This window comes from Ceratotherium simum, chromosome 5 (assembly GCF_057802395.1).
Source record: "Ceratotherium simum simum isolate JZ-2026a chromosome 5, ASM5780239v1, whole genome shotgun sequence".
In the NCBI taxonomy this organism is placed as follows: Eukaryota; Metazoa; Chordata; class Mammalia; order Perissodactyla; family Rhinocerotidae; genus Ceratotherium; species Ceratotherium simum.
The window spans coordinates 61,857,947-61,883,446 of record NC_141904.1 but is presented as its reverse complement, the minus strand read 5'-3'; the positions used below and the strand labels follow the sequence as shown (position 1 = coordinate 61,883,446).

The window sequence follows — 25,500 nt, the reverse complement described above, 5'->3', positions numbered from 1 at the left end:
AGATTCTAGGATGATAAAGAGCCATTTTCTAAAATTATAATTTCTTCACAATGAACATTTGTTTTTGCAAGTATCTTAAAAAGGGAAAACAATAAAGTAGATCATGTTTGAAATAAAAAATAACATTTACAAGTTTAACTGTAAATTTTAGTCCAATGGATCCCCACCATAAATTATATATTTTCACCTCTCCTGCCTTTTTCTCTTCCCTTCCTCTCTGCCTGTACCTTCCCCTCCTTATGTCCCCTTTAAGGAATTGAGAACAGATCATTTTCTTTTCATTGAGCCTGACTGGCCTAGTAATGACTCAAATTAGTTCTCTTTGACTTCCCCTAAGCTGCCTTTGCAACATATATTTTCCTGACACTGAGTTTCCCAATTTAAGTGCACCTTAGTTTTTGGAGGGTCCCAATGTCAGTCAATCTTTCTCTTTCTCTCTCTCACTCACACATACAATCAGTAAAGTTTCAACCAAGCAGTGGTTATCAACCAGCAGTGCATATCTCTTTGGTTTGGGGAGCTTTTAAAATACCTATGTGGATGATCCCCACTTTGGTGATCCTAGCTGAGCAGGGTCCAGGGTGGGACAGAGGCCTGTGTATTCTGAAAAATCTCCCCTGAGGGTTCTGGTGTGCACTGTCCCTGGTTAGGGACCACTGTGATAAACGGAAAACGGTTCCTTAGAGTCTCCAGTACTCTCACTAGGAAAGCCACTAAAGAACAAAACAACCTTGAATGGCAGGTACCATACAAGTACCCATGAAACCAAGAGTCTAGAATTTATAGGGTCCCATATGGGATGGAAAACAGTAGTTAAGAATTCAAGGATGTTAATATAACCATCTCAAAAACAGAAAGAAAAACTGTATTGCACATACTTGAATAAGAATTTGAAAGGTCGTCTCCGTTTCTGTTAGAACCTCAGTTCTCAGAAATTGGATGAAATTCTCTAAGCTGGAGCAAAGTGTTCTGCCTCTTGTCTTGAATAAAAGTCTTTTCTCAGATCACAGAAAAAACTTTTATTTCTCAAATGAAAGTTTGTCCTCCTAAAGCTACCTTTTAAACTACCCTTTGGACTGCTCTACTTGTCTGCTGGCAAAATAAAGTTTATTTTTTATGAAGGAATTGAATTTGTCAATATTTTCTCATTAAGTAGTTCATGATGTTCTGATATCCAGAATTCCAAACACCCTGCCACTTGCACAAATCTGAAAACCACTGAGTTAAGTGGCTCTCTAAAACCCACCCCCCATGAAGAAAGTACCAAGATAAAGTACATCAAACATTCACTAAATACTCCTAGATGAGAGCAAGAAAGAGACATCCCACTTTGCATGAGGCAATTTTTTCAATTCAAACTCAATGGGTATACGGGCCAAAATGAAAATGAAATGGGAGATGTGAATCTGTCGGTCCCGGAATTGGTCGCACTTCTCCTACGCCTCTCAGAGTAAGCATCTCGCTGTACTGAATGAGAGTCAATTGTTTAAAGGTATGCATTTTTCATATATCACAGCCCCTAAACACAAAGCCAAAAGCTTCTGGTGCTTGACCAAAGATGGCCAACATATTAGATCTATGCACATCTCACAGAAGGTTCTAAGTAGCAAAATAGAAACAAGCTCTCCATATTACTCTCCATTCATTCATCCCTTTTTAGAAAACCAACAAGAACTCATATATTTTAAGATTTCTAAGAAAGGCTTGACTGGAAGACAGGAGGATAATGTGCAATATCCTCTCCAGGAGCTGATCAAATCAGTGTGGATTCTGGCTGGCAGCTCCCTTGGTCTCAAGCCCACATCCCATGGTCTGTGGTGCCTGAAAGCCTTGTGGTGGGAGTGTGCATGAATGGATCAGCCTGGCTTCTAAAAAGCCCATGGACACTTTAAGCTTATAGTCATGAACATTTGGTCTTGGACTGAAATTTCTAAAAACAACTTTTCATTCTTTCAGATAAGGGAGATATTTTGAAGAGAGAGATTTTTCCAAAAATCAAAAATTCTACGCTTGAGAAAGCACAGCACATGTCGGGGGACATCTAGTCAGGATGCAGTAAATATCGACCAATATGAGTCAGCCATCAATGTCAATTCCCTGAGCTCCCCATCAAAACACACACACTGCCAGCACATGACAGGCCTGGTGTGTTTAACTGGCTCTCTTGACTAATGAAACACACACACATACAAACCAACCACAGCTGCTCGGACAGTGCTTTATAAGTATCTGTAAATATGTAAGTTACAGAGGCTTACTATTCAAACAAAATGCAGCAAATTATGAAGATAAGCAGGAAATCTTTAGACTCTCCATCCCCCGTCTCCATTTCCTTCAGGAATCTGGCACATTCTTAGAGCAAGATACCCAGAATGACTGAAGTTCTACAGAAAGGCTTTCCTTTCTGCTGCTCCTGCTTTTCCAGAGACCCACTTAGAAAACTTTTGGTATGTCCAGTTTTCTTACTTATATCTCTTCCTGCCCCTGACAAGAATCTGGGAATAATTTAGGTGACCGATACTTTTCAAAAGCAAAGTACTGATCTTGAGGCCAGAAAGACTGACTATTAGAAATGTCTAGAATTCCATTCAGCACTGCTGTGTATCCAAAAGTCTCCTCAAAAGGCAGCATCCAAGCCCCGCTTACAGGAGAGGGGGTTTCTGAGGTCTAGAGACATCTGGGTCAAAATGTGCATCCCTTCGACAAGCTTGAGATGTCACACTGATCTCTCCCAGGGTCCTTGGCTCACTACAACCACACTGCCCTCAACATCAACTGTCACCGCTGGGGCACAGGTGAGAGTAGAATCACCACACAATTTCTAGACTCCTGTGAAAACCTGGGATTACAAAATAACCAAATGTTGATATATAGAGATTAGAAACCAAGTCACTGCCTTCAAATTAAGCTCAATGGTTTTATAATCACATCAAGGCAACAAGGAGTTTGTCAGCAGCGTCCAGCTCAAAATGCTAAGTGCAGACTAGAATGGGCAGTTGGCTGAGCTGCTGTTGAATATTAATTAAGCAATCTTAACTGATTTATATACTACCCTCATTTAAATTTACAGTGGCACGCCCGCTAATAATCCCATTTATTCTCATGCTATCGAGTACAGAAATCACATTAATATTTACTTTTGTAATGGATCTGTTGTAGTCAACTGTGTATGAGTAAGAGCCACTTATTAATAGAAAGTCGAAAACGTTCACATGCCTTCAAGGAAGACAATTGAGAGATGTGTTAAAAAGAGATGGATTGATTTTTTAGGGGAAAATGTTTCAAGAAATTGAAGCAACAAAAACAACAATAGAAGGAAAAGGCTGTGGGCGTTGTTGGGCTTTTCCTCAAAGAGGAGAGTCTGCTTGAAATAACTCGGGGGTCCCACTTGGAAAAGAGCCCAATGGAAGTTCTGAGTTGAGATTTTTCAATTCAGTTGCTGTTATGCTTCCTTTACTGTATGCTAAATGATTCTGTTTATAAAACTCAGTTCATACTTGCATCTTTTCAGGAAGGGATCTTCTAGAAGGAAGAATTCTCCAAACCATTATAAAGGGACATGTGATCTGACAAATATAAATGTACTTTTAGGGATAATCGAATGGCATATTTCACATCAGGGCTATCCTGGAAATCCTGGAACACATGGTTGTCATACCTTGGATAAGTGGGGCTTGTCAGCTGTGAGGAGGAAAGGAAGGAAAGAAGGGAAGGGAGAACCAAACAAAATTGTGTTGAAGATGGATAGGTTGTGAGAAAGGATACAGATATTAAATAAGGAAAAAATGTTTCAAAATATTTTGGATTTCACATGGGTAGGAGAGATGTCCCATCGACTCTTGTTACAGCTGGAAGTGTCAAAAATCTGATTTCTGCAGTAAGAATTTTAGTGGAAGATACAAATTGCCTGCAATTAACATCTTAGGAAGGTGGGAGAAAATTAACAAATTATATACACATAAGTGGTCTCAAGGCAATATACTTTCTTGCTAAACATTAAGTTTGCCAATAAATCCTTGCAGACACCTACAAATGACTGAAGTACTGGTAATAACAAACCACATTTTGACAAGAACAAGAATCTGAACAGGGTGGTTTTTTTTGAAGAAGATTAGCCCTGAGCTAACACCTGTTGTCAATCCTCTTCTTTTTTGCTGAAGAAGATTGGCCCTGGGCTAACATCCATGCACATCTTCCTCTACTTTATATGGGACGGTGCCACAGCATGGCTTGATAAGTGGTGTGTAGGTCTGTGCCTGGGATCCGAACCTGGGAACTCCGGGCCGAAGTGGAGTGCACGAACTTCACCACCACGCCACCAGGCCAGCCCCCTGAACAGGGTAGTTTTTATGTTACAGCTGACTGTAAGGAAGTGAGCTCTGGACAGTGTTTCCCAGCGCTCCAAGCTGTTACCCAGAAAAGAAGGCTTGAAGGCAGGGCCTTTGAGGTAGCAGTTTCACACTTAGTTAGGACCCTCATCTGGAATGTTCTGAATTTCTGGACTGAGGCTTGAGGGATTCTCCACCCCATCTTGCCTCTGTTTTAAGGCACTGCCACAGTTCCCCACTGATGGGGGAGGTTAACAGGGACATGATGGTCCATCTCAATCTGGGCAGGAGTAGGAAACGGAAATTCACATTTTATTCACCGCACATATGATTCAGTGTCTATATCGTAAAATGGTCTGGTAAAAATCTTTTGGCAACTACTATTTCATTGACATACTGACTGAAAGAAGTCAGACTTTTGCTATAAGAGGTTATTTTAAGGATGTAGCGAGGTATTACGTGACTCTTCACTAAATGGCCCCAGATTGTAGTACTTTTTATATACTTGGGGCCAGCTAGAAAAAAAAAAGTTGATTCAAACATCACACTATCAATCAAGTTAAACTCCAAATGACTTAAGAATTTAATATTAAAATTTGACACCATAAAAGTACTTCAAAAAAAATAAAGTCACCTCAGAATGGAGAAAGACCTTCTAATGATGACTGAAAATCCAGAAACCGCAAAAGAAATATATGGACAAAGTTGATTATATAAAAGCCAAAGAGGGGGACGACCCAGTGGCGCAAGCGGCTAAGTGCGCGCACTCGGCTGCGGCGGCCCGGGGTTCACCGGTTCGGATCCCGGGCGCGCACCGACGCACCGCTTGTCAAGCCATGCTGTGGTGGCGTCCCATATAAAGTAGAGGAAGATGGGCACAGATGTTAGCTCAGGCCCAGTCTTCCCCAGCAAAAAAGAGAAGGATTGGCATTGGATGTTAGCCCAGGGCTGGTCCTCTTCACACACACACAAAAAAAGTCAAAGCAGCAGCATAAACATGGTTAAAAGACAAACCATAAATTAGGAAAAAAATATTTGCAACCCATATTGCTGATGAGGGTTCTCTCTCAATTAGGAAAAGACCAACAACGCAGAGGAAGACTGAGCAAAAGATATAAACAGTTTACAGCCAAAGAAATTCAAATTCAAATTCACTTATAATAAGAGAAAGCACATTAAAACTACACTAAGACACCATTTTTCTTCACCTACAAGGCTAAAAAATGCCTAAGTGTGACAACACACTGTGCTGGGAAAGCTGTGGAGACACAGGCTCCACACGTGTTGTTGCTGGAAACCCACAACAGGGAGGGCAATGTGGCACCACCCACCGAAATTACCAATGCACACAGCTCATGATACAGCCAATTTCTTGAATTTATCTTTTTTTTTTTTTTTTTTGCTGGGAAAGATTCACCCTGAGCTAACATCTGTTGCCAATCTTCCTCTCTTGGTTTTTTTCGTCCCCAAAGCCCCCATATATATTGCATATTCTAGCTGTAGGTCCTTCTAGATCTTTTATGTGAGCTGCCGCCACAGCATGGCTACTGACAGACAAGTGGTGTGGATCTGCACCCGGGAACTGAACCCAGGCTGCTGAAATGGAGCGCACCGAACTTTACCACTGGGCCATCAGGCCTGGCTCTTGAATTTATCCTATAGAGAGACTTCTCCACTTGCAAAATGACACATAAAGTTCTTCACCACCGCACTGTTTACAACAACAAAAGACTGGGAATGACCAAAACAATAACCACAGGGGAGTGGTTCAACAAATCACGACACATCTATACCAAGCAATATCATGCTTTTGTAAAAAAGAATGAGGAAACTATATATGCATAGAGAAAAACCGGGTTAGGTGAAAAAAAGCGAGGTTTATGACAGTGTATGCAGTATTCTACTGTGTAAGAGGAGATAAGGGGATACAGATTCACAGTTGCTCATATTTTATACACACACACACAACAATCTCTGGAAGAACAGACAACAAACCAGTAGTGGTTACCTATTTGCGAGGAGGTAGGAAGCAGGGTGGCTAGGTGACAGGACGGAGATCTAGGGGTTTAAATAATTTTAAACTTTTTTATTTTTGAACCGTGTCAAGTCTTACCTCTTCAAAATTGAAATCAACAACTTTTTTGAAAAATTAAATATTTGGGTCTGATTTTTACTGCTTTTTCTTCTCCTTCTCCTTTAGGGGATAATCGGCTATGTCTTACACGAACCGTCAGCCTCCTTTAGCGATTTAGCGAGTCCACTCTCAGCCTGCACAGGCCCCTTCCTCCGCTGGGGAGAGGCCTGTCTAACAAGTGAGGTGAGACAAACAGCCAAACGGTACTACCCTGAGGTGGATGTGCATGCAGGGACTTTTGTTCGGAGGGTTGCTATTCAGGCAGCTCTTTGGGCTCTTCTCCTGATTCCCCACCACATCTTGCACGGGACGCAGGCCAGGAGAGGAAATGAGTGGACAGAAAGGGGCAAAGGTGGGAGACAGAGGCTGATGGCAGTGCTTCCCTGATGTGCTCCAGCTCCCGGAGCAGCCTGGCAGAGGAGGCAGGGGCCCTGTCCTCCGGAAAGTTTTTTTACAGAGCAGCGAGGATGGAACTGGGTCAGGAGGCTGCCACGAAAGCTCCCGGGGATAGAAGCGGGAAGGAGAGGAGGAAGTGGGCTGGTGGTCTTCAGTACACAGAACCCTCAGGAGGATGAGGAACTGCAGGCTCTGGAGGGACAGATACGGCAGGGTGGCCAGCATCAAGAAAGGCTGAGTCTTTGAGCCCCTTGAGGACAGGATCTATATCGGGCCCATCTCTTCATGGAACACACAGTTAGCACAGCATGTGGAACAGTGAGGAGAAGAGGCAGGGCTCAGGCCTCAGACCACCGGGGAGTCCCACCTGAGCCCCTAAGCAGGGTGGCCTAGCCAAGGAACTTCTCAGAGCCTCCGTTTCCTCATCTTCTTAACGGGGAGATATATTTCACACACTAAGCATTTTACATATACTACCTCATTGAATCTTCACAACAACCCCATGAAAAGGAACTATCATTAGACCCATTTTCTAGATGAGGAAATTGAGGCTCAGAAGGCTTCCGGAAGTTATTCAAGATCACAGGACCAGGAAGAGATAGAGCCACAGTTAGAACCCACAACTCCCTGAACCAAAGACTGTCTTTCTTAGCTACTATGCTATAAAAAAAGTAAAGTAAAATGTATGATTCATAATCAGGTGAATTCTATAAATATGTGCAGCTTCCCAAGATGGCTCTCAACTTATAGACCTAAATGAAACTGATTGCATGTCTCCAAGCTTCCGGCACTCAGAAGCAGAGAAGAAACCAGAGGGCCCGAGTACTTTGTAACAAAATGCCTCTTAGGATCTAAAATACATCTATAAGGAGCCCACTGCCACATTTGGGGCCAAGTACATAAAATTAGAGTTAATACAGTCCACCTGGCTATGGCACCATTTCTGGAGAGGACTTAGAAACTGGATGAGCATTTATCTTTGTGCTGCCCATGAGGTGATGCTGGCTTTTTAAAGTGTTACAGTGAAAACCACATTATATTTATAATGGACTGGGCATCAAAGTTAGGCATTTATGTGACGTCCAAGGTTTTCTCTAAATTAAGATTAGATCTTTGAATCTATAGCTATACAGAACGGTTCCTATTTCAGTTTTTACCCTTGGAGTGTTGCAAATGGATTAGAAATGGAAGACTACAGTAAGTAGAAAGAGATCATCAAAAGAATAATTACATTACCAGTGTCAGCAGATATTGCCTTTCCCCACAAGGCCAAAATTGCATGGTACAGCTTAAAAGAAGATAGACCAGGACTTTCTCATTAATCTTTCATAATTCTTGGACTCTACCTTCTCCGATCTCACAGGTATACCTGATTGTAGTGGACGGATATGTAAAATTTCATCTCAATAATCTGATTTACTCACAACCAATGGAGACAAATCATTCCATGTAAAAATTCTAATGTTAATCCTATAAATTGGCTCATTGAAAGTAATAAGGGACTACTCACAACATAATATTGATTAGTGAATTAGCCTAATTAGCAATTTAACATTAAAATACTAATTACAATATTAAGCAGAGTTTGCCTAGGATAAGCCTTACAGAAATATTATCAAGAGGCTCATGTGTGGTGATGAAGATTGCACAATCCTGACTTCTAAAGGTTTATTATACATGTTTCCAGGACAATACTTTTTCCAAATAGTCAAGTTATCTAGAACTCATGTTTTTATTTTTTTTTAAATTGCACTCTTCTTACAGAAAAATATATAACATATCCCTACTTGCTCACTTCTCTCTTCCCTTCTACTCTTTATCCCTAACTTATCTATAAATTTAGGTTTCTAAAAGATATTCTTTCACTTGTAAGGCTAAATGCATGCATGATGTGTTTTTTTTTTTTTAAAGTTCTAAAACATGCTTTGGAAAGAAAATGGATGCAACTGACATACAGACACACAAACACAGAACACCTCCAGGATGTTATCATCCTAGAACCAAAAACACACCCCCCCCCCCCCAAAATTGCAAAATAAAGCAAAGCAAGCACACATAGGAAATACTTTAATTGGTACCCGCAAGCTGCATTGGTATTTGCAAGTCTTACTTTTGGGAGTTGGGGTAGAACAGGTGAGTTTCAGCATCGTGCTGTCTAGAGGACTTTAATCCCCATGGCAACAAAACAAAAATCCGGCAAGCCAGTCCCGGCCAAAGAGACGCCCCCCTCAAGCTTGACCGCCCCTCACCTGCTCCCCTTCTCTCCTCTCTCCCCAGAAGAAGGCACTTCACGGAAACGTCTGGGAAAGCCCTTGGACTTTATTTTGTTACACCCTCTAAACGGACAAAAAACAAAAGAGAACAGGTGTAGAAGACAGTACTTTCAATTGGCCACCAAGAGTTCCACACAAATACCCTCCCTTCCCATCTAACACAGACACACCCCATCATCAGGCCTCATTTGGGACATTTTCAAAAGAGAAAGCTAACACGCAAAGGTGGCTGGGTTTATTAAAGCTTTTTACATTGAGATAAGAAATATGAAATGGGAACTTTGCTCTTAAAAAGCTGTCTTTACATATTAGAACATACTAGAACCCTGTATTACTTCTGCTATTGACAGCAGGTAAGGATACCACAAACCGTGTGAGGACCCTTCTCATTCATACACCTATCCTTCCACCTTTGACACAATGCCCTGACGAACAGGATCGCTTAAAATACCATTAGAATAAATAGAACTTGGCAGAAATCTACCGGATACCATTTGAACCCCCTTCTGCCACAAATTTCTCTGAATTTGGTGCTGTTAGATAAATCTGGGGTTTTGTCTTTTCCCTGTGCCTTCCTCTCATCTCTGGACAATTCATTGATTCACAAAACAGATTATGGAATACACAGGAGAGGCACTCAAGAGAAGGTGAGGGTAGTAGTTGGCAAGTTATTACTATAAACTAAGTCTAATATTTAGTTTCCCTTTAAAACTTAAAGAACCATAGCATCTGAGATGTGGCTATAGTATTTGAAAGACGCACTTCTGTCACACAAGAACACTTGAAAGTGTTTAATTATATTTAATCCTCAAACCACTTGGGCTATAGGATTTCACACTGAAATGATTCCTATTCTTTCCAAACTCTGTTGATAAAACAGCAAAGACAAACTTGGATATACGGAAGTTCTCTTATAGAAGCTCTGTTGAATGCCATTCAGAAATCTGGATTCAGGTATGTAATTCCAAAGATGTTAATTTCTGATTCACTTGGTGGCTTTTTAGTTCTAGGAATGAACATCCTCTGATTCTTAAGTGTTAGATTTTTCTTCTCCTTTAATACAAGCTTTCATTTATTTTGATGATTATTAGATTCCACATTGGGTAAAACTGCTTGGCAAAGGAACCAAAATTTGGAAAAGTCAGAACTTGAGAATATGATTTCAAAGTGTGTGGGGGGGGGGAGGAGTGAGGAGGAGTGTGCTGTAATTCAGAACTTCTTGTCTCCCTCTATTGAGTACATTCTGGAACTACAACAACTGTCCTCAAAACATCACCAACATACTCTGTGGCTACGAACATTAATCTGAGGAAATCACGAGTATGTTGGAGTGTTTTTGTAAATTTTCATAAAAACTTGAAATTTGCAGCTTCCTAAAATATTTAGACTTCTTCTCAACCCTTAGCCCTACTCTGAATTCTGCCAGATTCACTCCTTCGGGAATTTTGGAGCCGAGCCGGCTATCTCCGCAGTTTTTCCTCACACACAATCACAAGCGCTTAAAACTACCACCCGTAAACTGACAACACTTTGCTGGGAAGCAAATGCCATAAAACCAATAACTAATATCTCGAATAATCAAGGAAGCCACCTGAGCAAGCCAACGGAACAGACACAATCAACTCTGGGAGAGAGGACATTTAATTCTAAGAAATCCGAAGAAAGGTGTTGGTTATGCAGAATAGACTGGACACAGAAGGAGTTTCCCTTTCCTGAAAAGCGAGCTTGGTCTAAAAATGTATCAATCCTCTTCTTCCTTAACAGGATCAGTCTGGTCTTTTAAGTATCATGGAGTATGTTTAAATGGCAACCTTTAGCAGTGAATCTCTCCCTGCTTTTGTCTAATGACTGCGTGTTAGCCTGTTCCAAGAGCTTTGACTGGCATCTCAGGGCCAACTCGACAGCAGGGGGCCGGTTACTATAACAACTGACGGTTCTCGTGAATTCTGAAAGGCCCCCCGAGTAGCCATTTGGGAAACAGTTATTGAGCAAAAAGTTGCATGGAATCGGCAGCATTAGCTGCCACATGACCCAGATCTCCCTGCACACAGCTGCAGAGAAAGAAAAAAAAAAAAAGAGGTGTCCACCTCTAGGAGCAGCTGGGGACCTCAAAAGGCTCCCCACCCCCATGCTTTTAGCGTCTCAGAGCAAGACAGTTTAACACCATAGTGTCATCAGAAACTCAAACCCTCTGAGGCAAGCCACATTTTGGCATCGTAAAATGTGCTTTAGCTCTATCCCCACTGGCTTGACACATTGTCAGGCTTTGAAGAGCTGAACTGTAAAAATTATTCCTAATGATTTAAAAAAATTCTTGAAATATGGCCACAGATACCAGGTTCCAGAAAGAGATGACGATATGGGCAGTCATCAGTTTTAAAAGAAAAAATGATGCCTGGAATATGGGTGGTTCCGGGAGTGGTCTGTTTGCAGAAAAGATAAAGGTGATCACACATATTTCCAAAAAGTATGACTTGGAAGCTTGGATTTTTCTAGACTTGAGAAAAGTTGTATATAAACCTACCTTTTGATTCTCATTCCTTCTCTCACTTGAGCCACACAAGAGCAGCTTGACTGACCCAGGGCCTTTGTACATGCCAGATCTCCTGGAAAAATATCTGATTCTACCCATGAAAGTGGACTTTATTTTGCATAGAAGAAGGGCAGTTTGAGGGCGTTTTCACTCTGGCAGTACTGAACACACAATGACCGAGTAGTGCTTCTCGGTCAGCTCTGACACAGTGCTCTCTGCCCCGGGCATTTGTCCCTTTTCTCTGTTCTGTGAAAATCACAGCTAAACATCCTCTCCTCCACGAAGCCTTCCCTGGCTCTGTCTCCCTCCTGCCCCAGGCTGGTGGAGGTCAAGTTCCTCCCAGAGCATGGCCTCCCCTCATCACCACTGCAACTCTGAGACACATTCAACCTCCACAGGGGCCAGTCAAGGAACTGCTGGTGGGGGCTGAGGAAGAACGTTAGTTCTGTCCAGCCTACGGGTGCCACAAGGGAATGAGGGAATGAGCGAACGATGCTGCCAGATCTCCCTATTTATCATGAGAACCCAGACAGCTAGGGTTTTAAATAAAATCTTCCTATTTTCAAACTAATTCAGATTTTTAAAAACAATGTCAGCTATATAAAACAGATCTGAAGGTCACCATATTTGACCTCTATTTGAGATAACCTTTATCTGCTCATCTCCTCCATTAACCTACAAGTTCCTTGAAGACAGGAGCTCCATCTCCTCACTGAATCCCCAGTGCCCGGCACAAACTAGACGCTTAGAAAATGTCTTTGAACAAAGGAAGGAATAAATGGGCCAGCCGTAAAGGGTCTTAGGTCAACAAAACCAAACTCTAAGTGTGAGTAACTCCAAAATAGGCCATGTGATCTTAGGCAAGTCATTCTCCTTCTGGAAACTGTCTCCTCCCTTGAGAAGAAGGTGAGCAGTGCCTGACACCTTGGCTACCCACATGGCTGCTGTGAGGATTAAATGCTGTAACGTTTGCTTTGTATTAACCCAACCGTTATGGGTTGTTGTTATTGGCCGTGTTTCTCCTTTGCTGTCCGTTCACAGTCACACACATGGCAGAAATCATTCCTTTCGCACCCGTCTCCCTGTGACTCTGCTGGGATGGAAGAGGGACAAACAGCTAAACTGAATCCAGTCATCAGCGAGTCAACTTGGAAGCATTGGCTGCTAGAGCAGATGGGCGGAGCGCGTGCGCCGGGGCTCTCAGCAGCTCTGAGTGTCATTGTTGCCACTGCGGGAATACAGGAGGGATCCACATTCCACTGGGGCACATGTGGTCAGTCATTCCGTGAATGAGAGAGGGGTGTCAGCACATGCCCACACTTGACTTTCACATGCATCTGCTTGTTTGCCAGAGCCTCCACTATGCTAACACAAGCCCCCACACATTTGTGGTTTGCATCCCTTCCTATTTATTACACTGTCTCCCACTGAACATCCAGGAAGAAAAACCATTGCAATGTCAACAAAACTCACTTGTTTTCGTGAACAGCATTCTTAATGAGGAGGCACCAACACATGGCAAAATTTCTGAAAGTCTAAAGATGAGAGTAAAAGAGAGACTTTTTCTCTATCTGCATATGAGGCTCAATTGCTGTTGACTGATTTACCACAGAATTCACAGATGGCTCGGTCATGTGCTGAAGAGAGACACGAATTTCTCAGATCAGAGCGTGGAATTCTTCTAATCCCAAACTTTCACAAACCTGGGTCAGATGTTACAATTCCCATTAGATTTTACAGTTTTCCATTCCAGAATCTGTGTAGTTAGTTGGCTCAGCCCTATCTGAATCTGAGAAGAAATGCTGCTCTGTGCTTCCAGAAAGTTCTTTTCTAAGCTAGAATTATGGTCAATAAGATGCTCAATTTGTCATCAAGGTAATATAGCACTGATTAGCTGGAACTACCACACAACAAATAGGTTATAGTATTCAACATCAAAATCTATTCAGCTTTTAGAACACCTGAAAATATAGTTGGTCAAATTTTCTCCACGTGATTTTGGCAAATCCAAACCATAGGATCTTTTCTACACATAAACACGCACTATAAAAAGAGGCTGTGGAAGGAAGTAAATGCCTCCAGGCATGCTACTCCTCATCTAGGCAAAATAATGTAATGGCTAAGACATTGAGCTATGAAGTCAAATTGGCTGGGTTCAAATCCAGGATCCACCAAAGATTAATTAACATTATGACTTAAACATGTCACCTGATCTTACTAAGCTTCAGTTTTCTGATCTGCAAAATGGGTGTAATAATTCCTAGGATCTGTAAGCTGATTAGGAGGGGATGTAATCTGCTTAGCACATGTCTGGTATGATGAATATTCAATAAAAGATTCTTGGCTATATAGGCCTTAAGATATATGAAGCCATTTCAGGGGTGAAACTGCTCAGAGAGAGAAGAGCTACCCTTCAAGGCAATCTTCCTCAAGATTACAGAAAAAGACAAATTAAAAATATCTTTGCAATATGCACAATTCGAAGTGGACGCTAATGTCTTGCTCACAGTAGCTAAGCTATTCTACGGAACAAGTTAATAAATAAACAAGTTGCATGCCCTAGCACACTGACTGGACACTCTGCACATAGCTTTTCTCCCAGCATCTACCTCAAATTATGCAAATCAAAAAGAAAGCTTCCAACAAATTTCCTCTTCTCTCTGAGCGGCAGCAGCTGTGCTCTTCCAATGCTCCAGCACATTAGTGCCATATAAACAGCTTGTCTTGGAAAGGCAGGGGATCCAGAGCTCTTGGAACGCACTGACTGTAGTAATTCAAAAGGTGGGTTTTGTTACCATCTTGAGTAGTAAGGCCAAAACAGCACACTTCAAAAACTACGGAATTGATTCCTTCTCCTTCATTTCAATAGAAACGATTACAGCTCTGAACCATTGCATGGTGGACACAGATCGCAATATTTAAAAGGCACACACAGGGTGCCATCTGCAAAAGGAGGCAAGCTACAACTGTTAGTTGATTTTATCTTTATTAGTTGCCCCACAACCCTGACCTTGTCCAAAACCACATTGCATGGAATTCTTCCTAGCTTCATAGCAACTTCTGCACTGTTATGGATTTTAGTTCCTACATCTCTTCAAGGTAGACCTTTGCCAGGAGCATTTAAGCAAGAAATGTTGCATCCTACCTATAACATCTCAGCTAACAATATTTTAAAATAAATTTCTTCCACAAATCTGTGTTGCTGCCTGTAAAAATTCTGCTCAAATAGTCCCCAGTGGGCCTCTGTATATCCTTCAGTTGACAAAAAAAATCCGAGGTCTCTACCTGTATTTTTTAATTTTGGCCAAATGTGAAGTAATGAGACTGATCGGCCTCCAAAATTGTCCCTTTCTTCAAAATTCTCCAAAATCCTCCAAAATTGGGAGACATATTCTTAACCCAATGAGGCCAATGGGTCTAAATATTTAAGGACACTTCTGGCAGTGCTCACGGAATACTCATGTGCTCCCCAACTTATCCTGTATCCTTGGGGCGGTGTGACCATCTCTGGTCAATGCGGAACAAATGGGAGTGAAGGATTACACTTCCCGGCCATGCAGTTGAGTGCTGGGTGCCTCCTCCATTTTTTTATCCCTGCTGCAGCAACTTGGGCAACACATGTTCCAGAAAGAGAAGCCATGCGTGGAGGATGGCTGCTCAATTCTGTCAGACTTCACGTGGGTAAGAAATAAACTTTGCATTGTTAGGCCACTGGGGTGTTGAGATCTATCAGCTGCAGCAGCTAGTGAACCTGACTCTAATACAGCCAACCCTGCATTAATGAAGCTGACCACTGGGCTTCAAAGTTGTTTCGGGAAGGAGCTGGGGGCAGGCTGGGTGGGCCACGTCTTTAACCTAGTTACTTAGGGATGTGCTCCTCTGGAATTGCCTTTAAGCCCATTAGGAGCATCACCCAAACCAATTTCATTAACTTTATAGTCACCCTTTCCTTTTTTGGCCCAAAGTGGTTCTGCTCAGTTGGTTCACCTATATTTATACTATATTTAGCTCCATACAGATGACTTTTAGCTGTTTCTAGGATAAATACTTTGCACAACTGAGACTGTTCAAAAGAATGAACTCTAGAAGGAAAGTCCGAAAGTTATTTTCAAGCAATGTTTTTAAGCAATAGATATACGACTGGAAATTGTGTACAGCTTTACAATGTGCTTACATTTAAGGGACAATATTCATTTAGATCTGCAAATCTGATTTTCTTTCTTTTTTTTTCTGTGAGGAAGATTGGCCCTGGGCTAACATCCGTGCCCATCTTCCTCTACTTTATATGGGACGCCGCCACAGCATGGTGTGACAAGCAGTGCGTCGGTGCGCTCCCAGGATCCAAACCCACGAGCCCCGGGCCGCCAAAGTGGAGCGCGTGCACTTACCCGCTTGAGCCACTAGGCCAGCCCCTGATTTTCTTTATTAAAGAACAACAACTCTTTTTAGGCACACCAGGACTCAGAATTAAATCTGTCTTTTTCTCTAAGGTCAGGGATAATACAACAATGACCACTGCACATTCACCACGTGCCAGGCACTGGGATAAGCATTTCCCACAGCTCACACTTAACCCTCCCGTGAACCCAATGGCACATTTCTTAACTCTATTTTACAGACGAGGAAACTGAAGGTAGTAGTCTTGTGTAATGCAGTGTTTCTCAACGTTTGTTTCATTAGCATCTCCCCTAAGGGGTCTTGATGGACATTTTTTCCTTAATTGCCCACTCCCAATGAAATTTTAATACAAATTGTATATCTGTGTATGTACTAAAAGTATACCTGTGCTTTATTCACTTCCCAAGAACCCATTTTCCCCCGCTTGGGGATGATCATACCTCATTAAGAATACATGCTCCAAGGTGACACAGAGAGTGAGTGAGTGGTGAAGCCTGGCTCCCAATCCAGGCTGTGTGCCTCTGGGCCCACGCTCCTACGTCACCACTACACAGTACTGCCTCTTTCTCATCTTGCTCTCCTGCGGCTACGGCTCCTTCACGCCTTCCCATCATGCTCAGGACAAGGCACAAATCCCTTCACGTGGCATCCATGGCCTTCCTCATTGGGCTCTTGCTGTCCTCATACTTTGTTCCAGCAACACTGAACCACAGGTAGCTGCTTATAACAGGCCAGGTTCTCTCTCTCCAGCCCCATGCCTCTATATCCTCTTCGCTGGCTTATAGCTGTTTGTGCTTCAAGACCCAGCTTGGGCATCAGTGACTCTAGGGAACTTTCCCTGACCACATCCCTTTTCCCAGCCCCGGCTGAAGCCCTGCCTGTGTGCTGTCACAGCAACTTGGACTTACTCCTCCAAACACTCTCCAAACTCTATTATATTTACCTGTCTGCCTCTCCCATTGGACTGCAAGGACCTTGGGGGAAAGGCATCACCCCTGAACCATCAGGCCCAGCACCAGGTATGGCAGGTACTCCATACGCACTGCATGACTAGCAGGAAGCTGCAAGTGGGTCCACTGCCCATAGGATGGTAGAAATAGCTGTGCGACTTCTTAACTAACAGAACACTTCTAAACTGAAGTATGCACTCTCTAATAATCCCGCAGCTGGGATGGGATTGAAAGTGGCCCCTATTTTTCCAGTCCATGGCACACGCACACATGACACCAGAGTCCTCATTGAGAACCTGAGGCTGGCCGCCCTGAGCTCCACGTCCACCTTGTTTCTTCCCCACTGTTCACATGTGTATTTCCCCTGCTGTCCACGCCTGAATTCCCTCTTCCTCGTGGAAATCCCCCCACTCCTGATTCCAATTTCCCAGCTTCTTTTGGAGGTGACACCGGCCACTTCTGTCTGCCTGGTACCTGCGTCCAGTCACCTTTACGGGCCTTGATGGTCCTCTAGGAAACCACCCCTTGTCCAGCTTCAGGGCATATGTTTTTGATGGCAATGGCTTCACTTACGGGCCCCAGGGTTAAATATTAAGACTCAGACCTGACAAGAGTCTTCCATCTCTCCGGCCACGAGAAGGCTCTGGGGATAGACAAATGACCTGAGTCCGTCCTAAAAGACAGCATCTTGGGACTGAAGTGGAACTGTTAGAGAAGAGAAATTCCCTTTCCACTGGGATGGGGGTAAGCAAATCTAACACGGACCAGAGGGCACCATGTGGAAACAGTCCAAGGGCCTGCCTAAGAGAAAAGACCTTACAGAGAGCAGATCCCAGAGACAGAGAGAGAACACAGCGACACACAAAACAAGCCAAGGCCTGTTGTCCTGGTTCCATCTTCCAAATCCAACTGGGCCTAATGCTCCTGAGCTTTTCAATTCCATGAGTTAAACTTTTTTTTTTCCTTCTTGTGCTTAAGGCAGTTTGAAGTCGACTTTTGTCAACTGCGACAGAAGTGGTTCTGACCAACACAGTGGACGAGAATATTGCACACTGCTCAGCCCACAGTAGGCATTCAACAAACGTTACTTCCTTCTCCCTTCTCTGGTCAAAGAAAGCAGGTGAATCTAACTGGAAGGCGTTGGCACAATGAGCCCACTAATCCCAACTCCATGTGACTTAGCTGGATGTCAGTCATGTTCAGCCTTCACAATACACAGATGGGAGACATACATCTTAGTGGTGAAATAAGGTTATGGGATTCTAGAGTGAAGATGTCCTGTGTTCAAAACCAGGGCCCACCACTTACTGCAGGGCTCTGGGCAAGTCATTTGACCTCCATAAGTTCAGGCCTGAGCTAACATCCATGCCAATCCTCCTCGTTTTTGCTGAGGAAGACTGGCCCTGAGCTAACATCTATTGCCAATCCTCCTCCTTGTTTTTTTCCCTTTTTTTCCCCAAAGCCCCAGTAGATAGTTGTATGTCATAATTGCACATCCTTCTAGTTGCTGTATGTGGGAAGCAGCCTCAGCACGGCCGGACAAGCGGTGCGTTGGTGCGCACCCAGGATCCAAACCCGGGCCGCCAGTAGCGGAGCACGTGCACTTAACCGCTAAGCCACGGGGCCGGCCCCTGTCCCTCACTTTTAAAATGGGCATAGTAATAGTACCTACCATACAGATCTGTTTTAAGAATCATATCTGATGGTGCCACCCAAGCACCTGGCAAAGTGACTGGTACGAAGAAAGGACTCGGTGAACTTCAGCAAGCACTAACATCATCGTACCATGGGACGCCAGTGGAGACACAGAATTCAGAGACCTCAGGTTTCATTTTCTGCTATTTCATGAACCCACTAAGCTGCAGCGAAAACAACTGTAAGTGAACACACTCAGAAATCAGAACAATAGCTGCGAAGGGTCAGTCCTTGGCTGTAGAAACTGCCACCACAGCAAGCTGGTTTGAACCCCCGGGTGCCAGGCCTGCCACCTGAGGAAACGATCCAGAAGGTTTTGATCTGCCTCAGTGCTCCACTTATGTCAAGTCTGTTTGCCCATCCTCCGCTCTCACTGTGCCTCAAAAGGCGGAAGGGAAGCACTGTTGTCCCAGCTTCAAAACTGCATCGCCAAAGGGAAATACACGTCTCTTCTGAATTTACCAATTTTCTGTGTGAGCTCCCCAATGCTTCCTCCTTTCATATGAATAATAAAAAAAAAGTTGGAGAGAAAAAAGGTCCTAGTCCCCTCTAGGCTGTTCTCATGCTTAGCCAACTCATCTGTCCTCATGCTAATTCAATTTTGCTTTCCTTGCTCTGTAAGAATTTTTTCCTTCATACTCACTTTTGTGTACTGGCATAAGGAATTTGGTAAAAGTTCATAGGCAGAGTTTACTGGATGAAGTTTAGAGCTCTGGTTACTTAAATCAAGCTTTGAATATATACATACTGTACATATATACATATATATAACATTATATATTTTAAACATGAAATGTAAATCTATTATTCAATATATATTTTTCATTTGGACTCACTGAGTTTTTCAAAAGTATAAACAGTTCTCATTTCTAATGAGAAAATACATCTTGAATGGGAGGATCTTCAAGCCTCTTTACTACACAACCCAGCCCTTTCCTACAAGCAGCCTGCAGTCAACACGTGCCTTTTGGCCCAGCTGGTATCCACGTCTGCTTGGCCACGTGCTCCACGGTCTTCCTTGGTCACAGTGATCCATTCTCGGGTGGGCAGAGGACTGGGGTGGGTCAATCACACATAATCCTGAGGTTTTTGCTAGAACTGCTTGGAACAGGAACTGTTTCACGCTGGGGCTGCTAAACTAGGTTCACCCAGCCTGGGGCAGCTGTGGGCCCTCTCTGCTCCTGTGTGGGAAGCCTGCAACTAAAACCACACAGCCCGGAGCAGAGCCAAGAGATGGGTATGCAGACCTTTTCTTACTTCTAACAGCTCAGTGAAAACCACGTCAGGCAGCCTCCAATTTACCAAGGGCTCCAGACAAATATGTTTGCAAACTGCTTTGTTCTGGAGAAGGGATGACATGGAGGTGAGTCTAGTGTTCCTAGGCCCACTCCAAAACACAATGTAATTCATAATCTAGCTGGTCTGTAGCACTAACAGTGCTCTAGTTAGACGCCTGGGGAAGCCTGAGGTGACCCGTTCCTTACTCCCTTGTTCCACCCAATTGAGAACAGACCCAAGGACACACACCAATCTGTCAGCAGATTCTGCTGATCCCACCTTCAAAATATTTCTGTATCCAATCAATTCCCACCACCTGCACTGCTACCCTCATCTGAGCCACCATCATGACCTTCTGGGACTAGTTCAGTAGTCTCCCAGCTGGTCGCTCTGCTTCTGCCCCTGCTCCTCTTCAGCTTCTTTGCAACACAGCAGCCAAGTAATCCTGAAGTCATCTTACAACGCTCTTCTGTAACAAACCCTACTTATCCCAGAGTAAAAGGCAATGTGTTTCAATGGCTCACAAGGTTGTACATGACCTGACTCCCCTCCACCCTGTTTCTTCCCGACACCCTCTCCTATCGCTCTTGCCCATACTCACCTGCTCTAGCCACAGTGACTTCTTGGCTGTTCCTAGAACATGCCAGGCATGCTCCTGCCTCAGGGCCTTTGCATGTGCCGTGTCCTCTGCTTGGAACTTGCCCCAGATGGAGCCCATGTGACCCCCTCCTCCTTTAGGTCTTTGCTCAAATATCATTTGTCAGGTAGGCATTCCTTAACCAGTCTCAACGTTCACCCCTAAGCCCCAGCATGCCCCTCCCTTTCCAGATTTAGTTGTCTCCATGACACACTTAACACCATCTTACGCATTATATATTTTACTTATTTGCCTTCTTTATTGCCTGTCTGCCCCACCAAAATCTAAGCTCCAGGAGAGCAAGGATTTTTGTCTACTTTGCTCACTTTTGTATCACCAGCACCTAGAAGAGGGCCTGGCACCCAATAGGGGATCAAAATTAATTGAATGAATGGAAACAAGGGAGGCAGGGATGGAAATCTGATACCCGTTTACCACTGATGAAGCTTTTTAGATAAAGGGCAGAAGCCTCCTACGTTAGACTGAGAGGCGAAAGCAACCAGGCCAACCAAGGGGGTCAGCCTGCCCCACTCAGTTCAACTGGCTGAGAGCAGCTGAGAAAACCCAGGGCTTCCAGCCAGAAGCTGCAGGCAGGCTTCCCCTGGGAAGCAGTGAGAACCAGTTCAAGGACAATGATAGTATAAGGATGGCTTACAGTCAGCCATTTTCATCTTACATGTATCAAATGCCACATAATATGCTAAATGTTTTCCTATCACCCTATTTTCAGCAAAAGGCTATAAAAAATTTAAGGAAAACAGGAGTTATGTGGATACAACAAAGTGAAGCACCATCTCAGAGAAACTGGAAATGCTATGAAACTTATTAATTCATTTCGCAGGTTTAGAAACTAAAGCTCAAAGTGGAAATGACATTTGACTCTGGCAAGTAGCAGGGCTGAGATTTGAACCTGGATCTCCCTGATTCCTAAACAAAAGCCTCTTTAGTATGAAATCCCAGAAGCTCATCATAAGGGCCTTGATCTCAGCAGTGGCTCCAGCCCACTGGCTTCTTCCCAAGACAAGGGGGTCTCCCACGTGGTGACACTAGAAACAGCTGCCTTAACTTTCTGAACAAAAAAAGAGGCCATGGGCTTCCCCTCCCTAAGGGCTGGCCCCCTCCCAGGGCAGCGAGCTTACAGGAGAACCTGGCCCTCATATCACCTCTGTAGGTGCCGTTCGGCTTACTCACCTCCAGTAAACTAGCACAGCAATGAGAAGGATGAGGCACACGAAGGTCAAGGCTGATACCACAATCAGAGGGATGATCCACTCCATCCTCCCTGGAGAAGGGCGGCTTATCATCCCAGAGGTGTTCTTTTCTGCTGCAAAGAGAAACCATGCCAGTTAGAGGACCGAGGTTAGCGGAGCCCGGGAGCCAGAGTGTGATGCAGAGTTCTGCTCCAGTTTTGGGTGCTTTCCGGAGAACTGGGCTGCCCGCTCCGGGTTGCCCTATGACAGGAGGGGCAATCTGTAGCCCGCACCATCTCCTACTGAGTCCCAACCCAAACGAGGCCTTTTCTGCAGGCTGCATTCTCTAATCACCAGTGGGATCGATTTGCAGGTAGAGTTCAAGATGTTTTCAAAGAGAGTTGTGAAGAAGACAGACATCCAGCCTGACTCCAAGAATATTATTGACCCAGAGCGGCCTTTGGACACACTGAAGAAATGTGCTCAAGTCTGCAGGCAGAACCAAACTTACCTCTGCAAAGGGGCACGGGAGCCTCTCAGGTTCGCTAGTGCCAGGATGGGAGCATGGCCTGATGGATTTTACTAAGATAACTGGCTGTGACTACAATGGTAGCATCATTACTCCTTCCTCTAGTAACTGCACCCCAACTCTGCTTTGTGAAACCACCTCTCCCTAACAGTGTCCAAATGTGGGGCTCCCCAGTCTCCCAACCAAGGGTAAGGGGGGGACTCAAGCTAGGGCAATGGTGCTCCGGCCCGGGAATCCCCACCAGCCGCATCCCGCTGACTGAACATCACCGCATCCCAGCAGGAGCACCCAGATGCTTCTGCCCATCAGTTCCCACCACCCAGATCCCCAGAAATCCTCTTTTTCCTCAAATTTGGTTCTATAGCTTTTCCTTTGATCCCATTACCTCCCCACCTGCCCATCCTTCTAAAAGCTCTAAGACGACCAAAGCCAGGCAGCCATGCCGCAGTCTGCTCCAGCACACGTCTGCCTCTAAATAGCAGCCAGTCCAGAGGTTAACTGGGAAAGTTTGTGAAACGATTCAGGCTTCTCTCTGGTCAACCAATACCTCTTACCCGAGCAGCTCCTTCCTCTGTCTGTCTCAGGCCCCGAGTATCTTCACAAGTTCCCTATTCCCTCTTGTCCCGTGGGGTGGGGTGGATGCCTGGAAATCTCCAGGTGGCCCAAATGAAGCTCAGGTGCGGTGTGGGGCTCGAAGAGCACAGGTGCACAGAGGCAATCAGGGAGGCAGGCAGCGAGGAAGCAAAGGTGAACTGTGACCGCAGGGCAAAGTCCCTTGAAAAGTCCACAGCTGGTACAGGCTGACTTGCGCTCAGCAAGGATTCCTCCTGCTCTGCAAAAATGAGGCCAGCCTTCAAGCAGCCCGAGTGTCCCTCTGCAGGATGGACTAAATGCAGGGCTAATCAGGCTGGGTTTCCAAGGGAGAGAAGGTGGGCTGAGCAGGAAAGAACTAATTGGCCTTGGGAGCAGATCTTTAAAGAGGCAAGGCTGCTGTGTAATGAAGTGTGTTACCGTGCTTTCCACCGGGCTTTCTTGCACGCAGTTTACCCTGATCTGCTCCTTTGATCCGTGCACAGGCCTGTGAAACAGCTGGGGCTGGGTTTACGCCCAGCTCACAGGGAAGAAGGCAGAGGCAATCAGGTGAAGCACATTCTGATTGAAAACCACCACAGAGCACCCCATGGTTTATCAAGTGCCTTCCTGACGGTGCCAGCCCATTTCTTCCCATCCCTTGCTCCACAACTTTTCATTAGAGAGCTATTTGCCCAGGCCCTACTGTGTGCCAGGCATGGTGCCAGGGGATGGGGAAGCAGCAGAACATAGACAGACACAACCCTATGCCTGTGGGGTAGGAATCACTGAAAGGGGGAGGGGCAGACACATGAACAAGTAATTAGAACAAAATGAATGCGAGGCCAGGGGAGGCACAGGGGCACAGCTGTCCCAGCGCAGGACTTCGAGGGAGATGTTAGGGTGAGACCTGAAGGATGAAGGGGAGTTAGCCAGGCCAAGTGCAGGGGAAGAAGCTTGTTCCGGACACAGAGCTCTAAAGCGGTGGGGGTATGAAATGGGGGAAGGGCACCAAGCTGGAGAGTCAGAGGCCACATCAGCCAGGGCTTTGTAGGCTGAATTATGGGAACTGGTTTTAGTCTCAAGGGTAGTAGAAACTGCTGGAAGGTTGTCAGCCGAGGCAGACCAGGATCAGATGTGTAATCTCTCCCTCGACGTAATGCTTTCATGGCAAAGCTCTGGTGACTGGCCAGAGGAACCAGTTGCAAATGAGAATAATTTTGCAGGGCTCCAGCAGGGGGCAGGCCAGCCAGGCAATTATCTGGCTGATGGTATCTGGCTGATGGTGGGAGTATCTCCAAGACCAGAAGGTCCTGTTAATGGAAATACGGCAGGAGGGTTGACATTACAGGCCACGTGTCCAGTGACTCAGTATCCACCCTGGGAGGCGCCTGCGTACTGGAGGAACTCCCAATGTCTTCTTTCTCTCCCCGCGGCCTTACACAAAAGGATTCCTGCCTGGGCTACTCCTTGGTAGGCAGGTGGGGGAGGGGGCAGAATGCAAACTCCAGGTCCTACTCACCCTACACCACTGAAAAGGACCCTCGGCCAAAATAGTCCCTCACACAGATGTCTCTAAACAGTCATTGGAAATACCAGCTCTGTGGTATTTCTGCCATCTTAAAACCAGTGAACAGGGGCCACTCCAGAATCTCTGGGCTATGAGTGATGGTCTAGTTGTGAGGGTCAATGGCACATTATCTTGTCCCTGAAATCCTATGTGTGGGCGATTATGTCTGTCCCCCACCCCTGCCCCCGCCAAGGTAAGGGTTCAAAGTTTTCATCAGATTCTCAGCTCCAGGCCCCAGAAAAGACTGTGACCCCCCAATATGCACTCCTCACAGTCAGAGGGGCGAATGAAGGTCTGCAGAGGGTGCGGGTCTCAAAGTGACAGCTAGCCTGGGCCGGGCTAGGCTGTTTCACGACTGAGCCATTTCTCTTTCTAACATTTCATGGTGCTTGCTGAGAATTTGGCGGGGGGCGAGATGGGGGAGTGAAGACCATCTGAAATCCCCCTGTGGACAGTCCCCAAATGGCAGTCTCTGTGGAGGAGGTCCCAGGTTGGCAACAGCTTACACTGTGAGCGAGAGACCTAAGGAAATTATTCTGACAGCAGTTTGATCTCGACCTTGACCAACGGCAGGCAGTAGGATTTGCCCGGGCCTTTTACATAAAAACCAGGAAAAAATATGAGTGCTACTGGATTTCCATGTGAGGCATAAAAGTCGATTTCATTTTCAAATTCACAGTATTGCTTTGTCTTCATGGTACCAGGAGCCTGGAATTTAACCCCATCTCCACGTGACCACATGAACTCTGCGCCTGCCACTGTCCTGAGGTTCCTCACTGTCCTCAGGAACAGCAAGGCCCTCCATGAGTGAGGCCTTCCCCCCACTCCATTATCTCCTGCCGCCCCCCACATTGTGTTTCAGCTGCACCCGCCCAACCAGTGAGCCTGCTGGGCCACAGTCCAACCTCTCTGCCTTTGTCCCTGCTGATCCCACCTCCAGGCATGCCTTTCCCATCCTGCTCCCAGAAGATCTTACTGATCCCCTCCGTCCTGGTGCAGGTGCTCCCTTCTCTGTGAGG

At 45.0% G+C, this 25,500-nt stretch overlaps 1 protein-coding gene across 5 annotated transcripts in view; it reads right to left on the bottom strand.

Annotated features, from left to right (window-relative positions):
• PTPRG (protein tyrosine phosphatase receptor type G) overlaps window positions 1-25,500 on the bottom strand; it is a 687,787-nt gene that overhangs the window by 58,812 nt on the left and 603,475 nt on the right. For 3 of the 5 annotated variants that reach the window (XM_087431273.1, XM_004419875.3, XM_087431272.1), the window contains 2 exons: window positions 21,814-21,946; window positions 9,108-9,194 (listed from right to left, as the gene is read on the bottom strand). In XM_087431273.1, coding sequence (XP_087287399.1) covers window positions 9,108-9,194; window positions 21,814-21,946 — 220 coding nt within the window. The remainder of the gene's footprint in view (window positions 1-9,107; window positions 9,195-21,813; window positions 21,947-25,500) is intronic. The other 2 variants (XM_014793421.2, XM_004419876.3) reach the window with 2 other exon arrangements.